Genomic DNA, 15098 nt, shown 5'->3' on the forward strand with positions numbered 1-15098 from the left:
ACGTAGTCGTATATAAAGTTGAGATCATCTCATTTTCCTATATATATATTCAGTGTGTCGAGCTTTCATTTAGAAAATAGAGACACGAGTTATTGATAATTGAAAATGGTGGACCGTTTCTTCCCAAATGAAATGCCTGAATACATTCCAGAAACTCCCATCAACACTTCTAGTATACAACCAGGAGATTCTCTTACCAAACTACTCCATCTTCCCTACCAAAAACTTTGCGAGAATCTCAACAAATCAGCATTAAACATCAAAGAAACCGTAATTTTATGATTTTATTAGTTATAATTTTTGTTTTGGCATCTGGGTTTTGTTTGGTTTGTTTGATTTTTAGGGTGCACGTAAGGTGTTTGATGAATTGTCTAACTGGTTATTTTGGTTTTATATGTTGTTGTATCATGTATGTAGGTGGTGAAAGAAACGTGGGGAAGAGGTGGAAAAAGGGTGCAAGATTATACGGTGTATACGGGCGTTTTAGGAACAGCTTACTTGCTGTTTAAAGCTTATGAAGTTACTAATAACAAGACTGATCTTGGTTTGTCTTTGGATATTGTTAAAGCTTGTGATTCTGCTTCTCGAGGCTCCAAGTAATAATGTCTTTCTTATATTTGACTCGTTAAAGCTTAAGTGAGAATTGTTGTTTTTATATAATATAATTGTTGTTATAATTTGAAGAGAAATGTTATCGTTGGACCCATATTTTCTAGTCTACCTTCTCCAACCTTCATTGTTACGTATTTGACTACTCCGTATAATTTAGTATTCTCTTTAATTCTGTGGGGTTGGGAATGTAGATGGGTGACTTGGTGATGAGTTTTACTAGCACAACATTGAAGTGAAGCTACACAAAAATAGAAACGGAGTGATTCTAAGAATGTACCGAAATTAGAAAAGAGGCACGCAGCTCCTAAGAATTAGAGCTTTAGAGGGAATAGTTTTTATTATGACCATGGATGCCGTTGAAGGAAGCAAAGTATGTATGGAATACTCCGTGTTATTTAATTGTTTTGTGAGGGGAGAAGGTAGGACATAAGGTATAAAGGAGGTCAGTAGCGTTTTTCAGTTTGTTACATGTGAAACTTGTGGAAAATCATATATACGAAACTAAACAACAAGGGACAAATTTGTATACTTGCTTGTTCTTTTTAAGCCAAGTCAGTAATTGAACGAGTGATTCCTGATGCGGTTACACGTTGTTCCCAATTAATTGCTCTACTATTATATGAACTATGACAGGTTATTAGAAGCAGTTGCTTGAAGATGTAATCGTGGTGTTTTCATAACTTGTAATGCTTTTATTACATGATTGTCTTTTTGCACGATTGAGTTGACACATATTGCCAGTATGATTGTATTGATGCATTGATGGTCATGTTTAGTACCCTAGTTTGACTGATATGTGTATTATATCGTCTGCAAGATGGCATTTTACTGTCATCGATCCATCGCTTGTATATCAGCAATTATCAGCTTACTTGTTATATTAATGGTTGATTATTTTTGGATCGATCAGTGGACAGTAAATCTCACTGCTTTGAAGTTGCCACCTAAAAAATGTTGTCTCGAAATTGAAGCTAGTTGCCATCAAATTGTAGGAAATTTTTTGTTCCCTCATTGAAGGGCTGGAAACATGGACATTTACTGATATCCTTTTTACTATCTTATGTCAGAAATGTTACTTTCGTATGTGGCCGATCTGGTGTCTGTGCTCTTGGTGCTGTCTTGGCAAAACATGCCAGTGATCAGCAATTGATGAATCATTATCTCACCGAGTTTAGACAGGTAAGGTATCTGATATTGTATGAATTTGTGATGTGGCTAAAGTCGTATTACCAAATCAAAGTAAAACTATCTCAGGACTAACAAGAATAGCTAGTGATAAGACAGGTATCGAATCCACAGGGAGGCGGTAAAGGCTAGTCTAAGAGTATTTAAACTGTCTAGAAGTAACCAATTTCGGGGGTTTTGTTTTGAGTTGATTCTAACAAACTAATTGTAATGTAATTAAAGGATGAACGACAATATTATTAAAAGTCTAGGAATTAGGTTCACTAGGTCAATCAGTCGGGGATTATCAATCAATTACTAAATCTATCAAGTTGTTTAAGGTCATAAGATCGGTCGACTCCATTATGTCCTTTAGATCGATTCTAACATGCGGTCGCTATGATTAGATACTTTCTATTTGATTATCGCAGCCTATATCAATTCTAACCCGGTCGGCGATAGGATCGATTCGCTACACTAATTAATAACTCAGGCCTCAAGTGATTAACTAGAAGAATTACAACAATCAAACAACAACTTTAATGATATCAATAGCAACTAATTGATTTTCCCTTCTTAATTAACCTAGATCCCCTTCATCCTAGATGAGGGGATTAGCTACTCATGATTATAATAACAACAACAAACATGATTAAAGATGAAGACATAATTGCAAGATGAAAACAATAATTGAAGAACATAAAACAATGATTTAATTAAAGAGGAAAGATTAGTACCATACAAAAGGAAGATTAGGGTTCTTAAGAGAGTTTTCCAAAGAATACTTAGCAAAATATAACGTAAGTTCTTAATAAAACACGAGTCTTTAATTTATAACAAAAGATTAACGTTTTAGGAAATTCCGGAAATAAACCCGCCAGAGAGGATCCTCGATCGAGTCAGAGGTGACTCGATCGAGGACAGCTGCTCGATCGAGTCGTGATGACTCGATCGAGGAACTTCTTCGGTGTTCTTTCTTCTCTTCTTTTACTTCTAGTCTTCATGATTCCTCGTTTCCCGTGCCATGCTTCGTGTATTCTTCTATGCCGTCTCCGCCATGCTAATCTTAGCTTGATCATACTCATAACGAGTCATTTCTGCATCAAAACACAAAATAGCTAAAGATTCGACAATTCATTGAAATAAAGTATATAAATGATATAATAGGCACGAAACGGTATGAAATATGATGTAAAGGGAGCTATAAAAGTATATATGAAAGTGATACATCAAACTCCCCCAAACCAAACCTTTGCTTGTCCTCAAGCAAAGCAATCAAACCAAAACAAAGGACAACAAACATATGGTGAATGAATAACTCAGAGCAAATGTCTAGGCACATACAAGACTCAATTTGTCCATATCTATAACAAAGTAATGACCGAAGTTGTGCTAATAAAACAAATTCAAAAGCACGGGTAATAGACTCACGCAGCTCTTACTCAAGATGTGACATGATACCGAGACTCAACCAAACACTTTTCAACCTTGCAAGACCATTTTGTCGGATTCTCGCGGTTTCACTCATGCACTCATAATGGGTGATTTATGTAAGATAGAAAGAAATAAGACACTCACTCAACTTATGAGATATGCATGCAATCTAATGTGATAAGAGATCCTCCGGCTAATACGCATTCACGAAATGCAGGACCAAGTACATGTATCAAGGGAGTAATGGTGGTAAAGTGGCATGGGTATAGAAGTGGCTTGTGCAAAAGCACGTATGGATATGTGGGGCTCAGACGGTAGTCGCAGCTCTAGACCAATAGCCAAAACTAATAAGTAATAAATCAAACATCCAACCGGAGAAATAATCTCAACTTTGACAACATATGAGAGAAATGTAAAGGCTCTCCAAATGTGCATTAGACTCCAGTGATTACCACACACGACCTCCTAACAAAACTGAATGAAGCATACATTTTTTTTCTCTTCTTTTCTCTTTTGAATCTTTTCTTTTTCGAAACTTTTTCTTCTTTTTTTTTTTTCTTCTTTCTTTTTTTTTTCTTTTTTTTTTCTTTTCTTTCTTTCGAGACTTTCATTTTTTTTCTGCTTCATAATATTCTCTTTTCAACATAAGAGGTCACACAATTGCTACAAAAAGATAGCTACTACCCACATGACAATAAAAGTCCCAACCCAACCAAAGTAGCTATGACAATAAGGCTCAAACAATCTGATCATTCCTAAAAAGGTAGGCAAATTCTGGAATGTAGCTAAGAAATAGGATATAAAATGGCTACATGGTTCAAACGGGCTAACAAAACTGGGTAATGTAAGGCTTATTTGAACAATGAGAATCGCCTATCCACATGTACTTAATCAAATGAACGCGCAAAAGCTAAGAAACTAATGTCACACTTATGCAGTTCGATATTACATATACCACAAGTAGACCACACTCATCAGCCTAAATAACAATGAGACCGGTTTATTAATGTTCCCGGCCTAGGAAGCTCTAAAGACCTCAGAAATTTAAGTGGTTTACCAACAAAATAAAGTCAAGTCTACTCGGCATAAGGCATATTGTGACGGTCAAGACTTGAGTAAAGAGCTTTGTTCATCATAGCTAACAGGTCAAAACAATGTACATGGACAACTAGATGAGACTCAAATGCAAAGACAAAGCAAGTTATCATCATTGCTATACAATTCACCAAGACTCGACTCAAAATAAACAAAAATAAACAAAAGACATGTTTTTGGATTTTATAATTTTTTCAATTTTTTTGGAATTTTGATTGATTTTTTTTTTTTCACACAACAATAAATAAAAGCACACAATGAAATAAACACACTCCCCAAACCTAAATGTCACAAAGTGTCCTCATTGTGACGCCAAAGATAAAGATAGCACACACGTAAATCCAAAGAACCTATAGGACACTACTAATAAAGGAAAGAGGGTAAAAAGGAAATGCAATAAAAATAAAAAGAAAGATAATACCAGTTGTAATGCAAAGAGCCTCCCCAAACCAAATTGGAAAAAAAGAGGGATGTAGTGACCACCTGTCACTACCACCGGGCTCCGTAACCATCATCAAAACCATCAATATCGCATATAAGGACATAAGCTCGGGATCAGGAACGGCACTGCGGCCACGGCCTCTACCACGAGTGGGTCTCCTAACACGGCTACGACCACGAGTGCCTCCAGTAGCAGCAGCGGTGGAAGTGGAAGCAGCAAACTGGCCGAATGGGCCTCTCTGGGAACAAGGGATGCCGGTGTCCTCCCGAAAGCAGTAGGCCGAGAGGGGCGGACTGGAGTGTAGAAGGGACGGCCTAATGCACCAAACTCGGTGCTAAACCGTCCAAACTCGTAGGAGTCACTCCGTAAAGATGAAACACACTACTGCCGTCACCGGGAGTAGTGTAGTAAGAAGGTGACACACCGCCATACCGTCCCCGTAAGCTAAAGTCATAGCCTCCATCCTGTTCCCACATCCTCCTCTCTCGTCAAAGCAAAGTGTTGATGCCGCATGCATCCTCACTTCCCGCTCAACGACGGATCAAAATGGTAACCGGAGCATAGCCCGAAGTGGAATAGGTCAAGGAGGTGGAGGAGGAGCGTCCGGGTAGGAACCCGGCGGATGGGTAGTGGGTGCACGACGTCTCGGCGCCCGCCGGTGGTGGTGGTAGTACTAGACCCGGGAAAAGTAACCAAAAGATCCCGGGAATCGATAAGTAACGGGTGGGGTCGCACCACACCGTACTCTCCTCGAGGGGGTCAACAAAGAGGCAAACGGGCGCAAGGAAGAAGCATGTATGACTCACCTCGGACCCTCCAAAGAATGGTCCTTCCCATTCTTAATATCAATATAGGAAATGTCATAGCGAAGGTGGTCATCATCAACAAGTGGCTCATAGTCAGCCATGGGCTCATATGGGTCATCACCCTCAAAGTCACAAATAGCCCTAGCAATCTTGGTGATAAGAGCACCACAAATCAAGGTTCCCGTATCGCCCAATCGCCCTATCAAATGCCGAAGGACAAGAGCAGGGGGGAGAGAATTGGAATGTCTCCTCCCTAAAAGGATTCAGGTAACTAGCAAGTATTAAGACCTCAATAGTGGAGGTCTTGCTCTTATCACTCCGACCATACAAAGAAATAACTCGTATACGTCAAAAACATACGAAGGCAAACGTGTTGGACATCTAACAAAGCCATAGACGACGTCCGCATCCATATAACCAAGAAACAATGGAAAATAACGAACGGCAGACAACCCACCAACACCATACAAGTCCCCTTCAAGATGCTTATCCAACTCCAAGATTTCGTAAATACGGCCAAAGGTTAAAGACCGTTCAACATTAAGCAAACGAAATCGGATTAGGTGATCACTGGGGAAATAAGTATAAGAGCTCAGAAATTCAAGAGTTAGGGCAGGGTAAGATAACTCGTGGAGCGTGAAAAGACCCTGCAACCCGATTTCATTAAACATGCCAAACATAATGTCGTCTATCTTCAAAGTGCGCAAAATTTTCCTATCAACACATCGAGTGGCACTCATAGACTTGGATAACAGATACACAAACCTGTCCTTCTGCACTTTGTCACGAAATTCGATAAACGGATAATCGTCTAAGGGAGACAAATCATCCTCTGAAGACACAACCTCCTCAGGAATTACTTCGGGTTGTTGAACCGGTGCTCTCCTTTCTCTAGTCCGCTTATTTCCTTGCCTGGAAGTCGACATTATCTACATAAGAACAAGTAGAAAATTAAACTCCAACAATGTCACAACAACACCCCGGTTTTGGCACTTATGGGTCCGAAAAATCAATTTTTAAGACTCCAAATGACAATGAAAGCATCCAAAAACTTAGGGGAACATGAGTATATATCAAATATTGAAGATTCCAAGCAATAGAATACAATTCTAACCAATTTAATGCAAAATTTCTACCCGGATTTTGAAGAACCCTAATTCCCAAATTAGCAAATTAGGCATGAATTTCAACAAGTAAGGGGCTAGAAAGCAAGGAAATAGCAATTGTATACTAGCAAGGGAAGATTCAATACAATAAACTCAAGATTTAAGCATGAAAAATCAGAATTTTCGAGACAAGTGAAGACCAAAACGTGACTTACCTTGGTAGTTTAAGCAATAGAATGGAGAAAATAAGCACAAGAGAATGATTCAATCAAGTAATAAGCAAGAAAACACAAAGTTTAAATGAGTTTTGATGATGATTGATGAAGAATCAAGAGAGAAAGAGTGATAGAGGAGGAAGTATGCAGGAATTGGTCTCAAATAGAAGAAGGAAAGTGAAAGAAAGTAGAGTAATTAGAGCATAAAACCGGCTGAAGAAAAACGCGGAACCCGGTCTGTTTTGGATCCTCGATCGAGTCACATGTGACTCGGTCGAGGAACCAATTTAAGGAATACCCAACTCTCGTTTTAAACTTTTCTAAATTCAAAGACAGGTTCCTCGATCGAGTCGCAAGTGACTCGATCGAGTCGATAGGTTCCTCGATCGAGTCGCCATTGACTCGATCGAGGAAGTAAGCTTGGGCTCCTTTCTTCGCTCTTTGTTACTCATAGCTTCAAATCCCGTCAAAATTCTTGCAAAAGACACTTGAAAGCATATCAAGTACCCTCTCCTCGCCTCTCAAAGTTCAAAGAAACATAAAAACAAAAGCAATACGTGAATTTAAATCCTAATTACAAACTAATGATTTACAAAATCCGAGCCGCCTCTCAGAAGCGCTGGTTTTTGCATGGTCCCAAGACGACCGTAATTCTTCATCGCTGAGAAGAATCAATGGGGAAGAGGTCAAGAGCCTCTATGATCCCCACGAAAGCACCTTCATAGTACGTCTTCAAGCGTTGCCCATTCACTTTGAAGGTCTTTCCGTGTCGAATGCAGTGTAATCGACCCAAATTTGTTCACATCGAATAAAGTGAACGGTCCGGACCATCTACTCTTCAATTTACCGGAAACAAGCGCAAACGAGAGTTAAACAAGAGAACTTTCTCACCAACATGAAATTCTCTTTGCAAGATATGCTTGTCATGCCACTTCTTCGTTCGCTCCTTGTAAACTTGAGCACTATCATAGGCATGCAATCGAAATTCATCTAGCTCATTCAATCGCATCGGTCGTTTCTCACCCGCCAAAGTGAGGGATCCATATTCAGCTCCTTAATGGCCCACATAGCCCTATACTCAAGCTCCACGGGTAAATGACAGGACTTGCCATAGACAAGTCGGTAAGGTGAGGTGCCAATCGGCGTTTTGAAGGCAAAGACGGTAAGCCCACAAAGTATCATCGAGCTTCCGACTCCAATCCTTTGTATTCTTGCTTACCACCTTTTCCAAGATCCGTTTTGGCTCTCTGTTGGAAACTTCTACTTGTCCACCGGTTTGAGGATGATAAGCCGGTCCTCTTTGTGTGTAACGCCATACTTCTTCATGAGGGAATTGAGATGACGCTCATTGAAGTGCGTGCCTCCATCATCGATCATCGCTGAGGGACGCCAAACCGTGGAAAGATAGTCTTTCAAACAAACTTAACAACAGATTTAGCATCACAAGTGGGGGTGGCAATTGCCTCCACCCATTTAGAAACATAATCTATCACATTAATATGTATTGGTTCCCAAAAGATGTAGGGAACGGCCCTTGGTAATCAATGTCCCAAACATCAAAAATCTCTACTTCGGAGATTCCAGTTTGAGGCATCTCATGCCTTTGCGAGATATTGCCAGTTCTTTGACAAGCATCACAAGAACGGACAAAGTTAGTAGCATCCTTAAGGATAGTAGGCCAATAAAAACCCGACTGCATTACCTTAGCAAATGTCCTAGAAGGACCATGATGACCACCATATGAAGAAGAGTGACAATGAGAAAGGATGGCACGTACCTCACCCTCCGGGATACATCGTCTGTATATACCATCAAAGACACTCTCGGAATGATAGGGATCGTCCCGTAAGTACCTCTTCACATCATGCATGAACCTCTTCTTTCGCCGATAATATAAGTCAAGAGGAAGCGTTCCTCCTACCAAATAATTGGCATAATCTGCAAACCATGGAGTATTTGCAGCTACAACTAGAAGATGGTCGTCTGGAAAAGAATCATCGATGGGCAAAATCTCTCTTCCGAGAATCTCAACGGACAAATGACAAATGATCGCAACAACATTTTCAAAGACGGACTTATCACGGATTTCCAAATCAAATTCTTGCAATAATAAAATCCATCTAATAAGTCTAGGTTTAGCCTCTTGTTTGGTTAAAAGATATTTTAAAGCCGCATGGTCAGTGTGAACAATAACTTTAGAACCAACAAGATAAGCTCTAAATTTGTCTAAAGAATAGACAATTGCAAGAAGCTCCTTCTCCGTAGTAGCATAGTTGATTTGTGCATCGTCGAGAGTCTTGCTTGCATAATAAATGGCATGTAACACCTTGTCCTTTCACGCCCCAAAACAGCTCCAACTACATAGTCACCGGCATCGCACATAATCTCAAAAGGAAGGCTCCAATCCGGAGATCGGATAATAGGAGCTGAGATAAGTGCTTGTTTGATCCTGTCAAAGGCTTGAACATACTTGTCAAGAAAACACAAAAGGAGCGTCTTTATGAAGAAGCCGAGTTAGAGGTTGAGCAATTTTAGAAAAATCCTTTATAAAGCGGCGATAGAACCCTGCATGACCAAGAAAACTACGCACACTTTTAACATTAACCGGCACGGAGTTGCTCAATTACCTCAACCTTAGTTTTATCCACTTGAATGCCCTTACCTGACACCAAATGACCGAGTACCACTCCTTCAAGAACCATGAAGTGGCACTTTTCCCGATTGAGAACAAGGTTGCTCTCCTCACAGTTACCGCAAAACCTTAGTCAAGTTCCTCAAGCAAACATCAAAATCGCACCATATACACCGAAATCATCCATAAAGACTTCCATGATAGACTCTATGTAATCGGAAAATATGGCCATCATACAACGCTGAAAGGTAGCAGGAGCATTACATAAACCAAAGGGCATCCTCCTATAAGCAAATACACCATATGGACAAGTGAAAGTGGTCTTTTCCTGATCCTCGGGATGAATGGGTATCTGAAAGAAACCGGAGTAGCCATCTAGGTAATGGAAATAACTATGACATGCTAATCTCTCTAACATTTGGTCAACGTAAGGAAGTGGGAAATGGTCCTTTTTAGTGGCCGTGTTCAACTTCCTATAGTCAATGCACATCCTCCATCCCGTGACAAGTCTAGTAGCAATCAATTCATTTTTATCATTCTTTACTACTGTAGTACCTCCCTTCTTAGGTACAACTTGGACATGATCGACCCATTTAGAATCGTAAATAGAGAAAATAATACCAAAGATCAAGTAATTTTTGTACCTCTTTTCTTACCACCTCCCGCATAGGAGGATTTAGTAAATCTCGACCTTGTGCACTAGGCTTGTGGCCTTCTTCCAAGTGAATTCTATGCATACAAAAGTCGGGACTAATACCTTTGAGATCGTCAATGCTATACCCAATTGCCTTTTTATGAGTTCTCAAAACAGTCAACAAAGCGGATAGTTGACCTTGATTAGGTTAGCATTGACAATCACCGGATTCATCTCAGTCATCAAGAAATTCATATTTGAGATGAGAGGGAAGGGGTTTCAATTCGGTTTTTTACCTCGATTACCTTAGGTGTGACACCCAAACCGTATACCTTCCGATGTGGGCATTCCTCTCCAGTTAGAAGCTTCTCAATTCGATGAACTTCGGGACTCCATGAACCCGTCTAATCATTTGGATCGAAACCAGGGCAATCTCCGGAGGATCCTGTCAAAACACATAGGAAGACACTCATCAATAGTAAAATCAACAACATCTATACTAAGACAAGTCTCTTCTATCATGGGGTTTTTCAATGCTTTTTCTAAGTTGAAAATAATCGTGTCATCCCCCCGCCTAAGGTCAATCTCCTTGCCTAACATCTATGACCGCCCCGCAGATGTAAGAACGGTCGCCCAAGATGATAGGGATTTGGTTGTCTTGACCATGTCCATGACAACAAAATCAACGGGGATGAAAACTTCCCTATTCGAACGGAACATCCTCTAACACCCCCGCAGGGTGTTTAACGATTCTATCGGCCATCGCAGTGTCATATTAGTAATCACAACGGACCCATATTTAACTTTTTACGGATAGAATACGGCATAACACCGACACTAGCTCCCAAATCACAAAGAGCTTTACTAATAGAAAGATGACCAATTTGACAAGGGATAGAAAACTTCCCGGATCCTTTAATTTCGGTGGTGAGTTAATTGGCAACATGGCACTGCACTTCTGAGTGTAAGCAATAGTTTCTACCGCGTCAAAGGATCTCTTCCTTGTCAAAATCTCCTTCATGAACTTTGCAAAGGGACACTTACCTGTAGATTCTTCACGACCTCCATAAACTTACCGAACTGCTTATCCAGCTTGGATTTTTGTTGTCGGTGAGGAAAAGGTAGAGAAATAATTATGGGCTCGGCTTGTTTATCCTTAGAAACCACTTTTGAAACACCGTCGGCTGGCGATATTGGATCCTCGATCGAGTCAGGGGTGACTCGATCGAGCTGGGTGGATCCTCGATCGAGTCGCCTGTGACTCGGTCGAGGAACCTTTGCGTGTTCGACTTTTTCGTCTTTTTTACTTTTATCGTCACTCGTGTTTCAACTTCGTCAGCTCTTTCTCATCATCACTAAGCTCCAAATTACCCAATCCTTTGGGATGCATGTAAGGGACTTCATCAACAAAGAATGGGCACTTCATTCTCAAGACTTTGCGGTGGGGTTCGTATAAGAAGTACCGCTCCTCATTTGAATAACATTAGCTTGCTCATGAGCTTGCTTACCTTGAGGAGGAAGACCTACTACTGTTTTGATGGGTTTTGAAGTGCCATCCGAGCCACTTGATTATCTAGCATCTTGTTATGGGCAATCAACTCGTAAACGAGCCGTACGCCTGCCGCATTGACAAAGTTTGTTGCAAAAGATCGCGCAACTCGCCATATCATTATTCGGAGCTTGTTGAGGAGTTTCTTTGAGGAGGCCGCGATATTGATTGTTGAAGCCGCTGGCCTCCTTGATTTTGCCTTTGATATCCCCCCTTGTTCCGATTACCGCGATTGTTAGGAGGGATATAAGGATTCTTTGCGGTTGCCAGGATCGCTGCCGGGTTTTGCACATTCGGCTAGACCATTGAAGGAATGGGTGCTCCTTCGTTCTTTCATTGTAGAAATTAGAGAAAGGTGTACCTTGTGCACCTTGTCTGTAAGCCTGAAAGGCGTTAACCTGCTCAAATGTGCTCATACAATCACCGCACCATGACCATCTAAACCGCATCTAGCACAAGTCTCCTCTACTTGCGGACTCATAGCATGAACTCTCTCTTTACTACCCAATGATTGGGTAGTCTTCATCTCAACAATCTGGGCAGAAATAGCCATCCGGGGCGTAAATAGCCTCCACTCGTGTCGCCAAAGCACTATCAACCCCGATTACCTCGCGTGCTTCCCTAGATTTCCATACCTCGCGGTATGGGTAGCAATCCGATCAATCAACTTCCACGCGTCACCATCTAGTGTGTTATCTTGAAACCTCCCATTAGCAGATGAATCCAAAAGGGCACGATGATCGTCAAACAACCCGTTATAAAACTGGTTGCAAAGGAACCACTTTGGGAAACCATGATGGGGAACGATCGAACTAAACGCTTGAAGCGAGTCCAAGCTTCATTCAAATCTTGATGGGCTTGCTTGAAACTAGTAATTTGATTCCTCAAAGCATTAGTCTTCTGAGGTGGGAAGTACCTCTTGTAGAAAGCAAGAGCTAAGGAATTCGAGTCCAGAACTCCTTCGTATCCATATCCATATCTCTTAACCACTCAGACTCCATCTTTCAGAGAGAAAGGAAAGAGCACCGCTTAACTTGATCTTGTGTCACTCCATTGTTAATGGGATTGAACAAACAGTAAGTGACAAACTTTTCCATATGCGTCGCAGGTCCTCGCAATTTGTCCCTCCAAACATGTTTCGTTCCACCAAATTAATGTAAGATGGCCGAATCTCGAATGTTCCATTGGTAGAAGTGGGCAACTTGAAACCTTGTGGAATAGAATCTAAGGTTGGCTCAAAGTGACTGGCTAGGGTAGACATGATGATATTTTCGAGAATGGGAGTTTGGGAATAGGAATATCGAGATAGGAATTTCTTCCTCTTCCTCTTCGTAGGACCGATCTATTTGTCTCGTAGGGCTCGCCGTTTCGACGTCAAGTATACTCAAGTCTTCTACTTGACTCACTTCTTGATTAAATTTCCGTCTGTAGCGAAAAGTCTTCTCGGGTTCGGGATCAAAAGAATAATCTCGGACCTATTAGACCGGGCATAAACAGTAACTAACAAGAAAGTGTGAGAACGGTCTCAAGGAACGGGTTCCCGAGACAAAAAGACAAAATAAACACAAAAAGACTAAACAATTGTTGCCTCCCAAGAACGGCGCCAAATTTGATGTGGCTAAAGTCGTATTACCAAATCAAAGTAAAACTATCTCAGGACTAACAAGAATAGCTAGTGATAAGACAGGTATCGAATCCACAGGGAGGCGGTAAAGGCTAGTCTAAGAGTATTTAAACTGTCTAGAAGTAACCAATTTCGGGGGTTTTGTTTTGAGTTGATTCTAACAAACTAATTGTAATGTAATTAAAGGATGAACGACAATATTATTAAAAGTCTAGGAATTAGGTTCACTAGGTCAATCAGTCGGGGATTATCAATCAATTACTAAATCTATCAAGTTGTTTAAGGTCATAAGATCGGTCGACTCCATTATGTCCTTTAGATCGATTCTAACATGCGGTCGCTATGATTAGATACTTTCTATTTGATTATCGCAGCCTATATCAATTCTAACCCGGTCGGCGATAGGATCGATTCGCTACACTAATTAATAACTCAGGCCTCAAGTGATTAACTAGAAGAATTACAACAATCAAACAACAACTTTAATGATATCAATAGCAACTAATTGATTTTCCCTTCTTAATTAACCTAGATCCCCTTCATCCTAGATGAGGGGATTAGCTACTCATGATTATAATAACAACAACAAACATGATTAAAGATGAAGACATAATTGCAAGATGAAAACAATAATTGAAGAACATAAAACAATGATTTAATTAAAGAGGAAAGATTAGTACCATACAAAAGGAAGATTAGGGTTCTTAAGAGAGTTTTCCAAAGAATACTTAGCAAAATATAACGTAAGTTCTTAATAAAACACGAGTCTTTAATTTATAACAAAAGATTAACGTTTTAGGAAATTCGGAAATAAACCCGCGAGAGAGGATCCTCGATCGAGTCGAGGTGACTCGATCGAGGATACCGCCGATCGAGTCGTGATGACTCGATCGAGGAACTTCTTCACAGGTTCTTTCTTCTCTTCTTTTACTTCTAGTCTTCATGATTCCTCGTTTCCCGTGCCATGCTTCGTGTATTCTTCTATGCCGTCTCCGCCATGCTAATCTTAGCTTGATCATACTCATAACGAGTCATTTCTGCATCAAAACACAAAATAGCGGCAAAAGATTCGACAATTCATTGAAATAAAGTATATAAATGATATAATAGGCACGAAACGGTATGAAATATGATGTAAAGGGAGCTATAAAAGTATATATGAAAGTGATACATCAAACTCCCCCAAACCAAACCTTTGCTTGTCCTCAAGCAAAGCAATCAGACCAAAACAAAGGACAACAAACATATGGTGAATGAATAACTCAGAGCAAATGTCTAGGCACATACAAGACTCAAATTTGTCCATATCTATAACAAAGTAATGACCGAAGTTGTGCTAATAAAACAAATTCAAAAGCACGGGTAATAGACTCACGCAGCTCTTACTCAAGATGTGACATGATACCGAGACTCAACCAAACACTTTTCAACCTTGCAAGACCATTTTGTCGGATTCTCGCGGTTTCACTCATGCACTCATAATGGGTGATTTATGTAAGATAGAAAGAAATAAGACACTCACTCAACTTATGAGATATGCATGCAATCTAATGTGATAAGAGATCCTCCAGCTAATACGCATTCACGAAACAGACCAAGTACATGTATCAAGGACAGAATGGTGGTAAAGTGGCATGGGTATAGAAGTGGCTTGTGCAAAAGCACGTATGGATATGTGGGGCTCAGACGGTAGTCGCAGCTCTTGACCAATAGCCAAAACTAATAAGTAATAAATCAAACATCCAACCGGAGAAATAATCTCAACTTTGACAACATATGAGAGAA

At 40.3% G+C, this 15098-nt stretch overlaps 1 protein-coding gene across 1 annotated transcript in view; it reads left to right on the forward strand.

Annotated features, from left to right (window-relative positions):
- Positions 1 to 15098, forward strand: part of LOC141617192 (lanC-like protein GCR2) — a 28454-nt gene continuing 13356 nt past the window's right edge. Inside the window, exons 1-3 of the mRNA XM_074434375.1 lie at positions 1 to 270; positions 418 to 596; positions 1680 to 1791. Of these exons, the coding sequence (XP_074290476.1) occupies positions 106 to 270; positions 418 to 596; positions 1680 to 1791 (456 nt within the window). The 5' untranslated portion in view covers positions 1 to 105. The remainder of the gene's footprint in view (positions 271 to 417; positions 597 to 1679; positions 1792 to 15098) is intronic.

This window comes from Silene latifolia, chromosome X, assembly GCF_048544455.1.
Source record: "Silene latifolia isolate original U9 population chromosome X, ASM4854445v1, whole genome shotgun sequence".
Classification (NCBI taxonomy): domain Eukaryota; kingdom Viridiplantae; phylum Streptophyta; class Magnoliopsida; order Caryophyllales; family Caryophyllaceae; genus Silene; species Silene latifolia.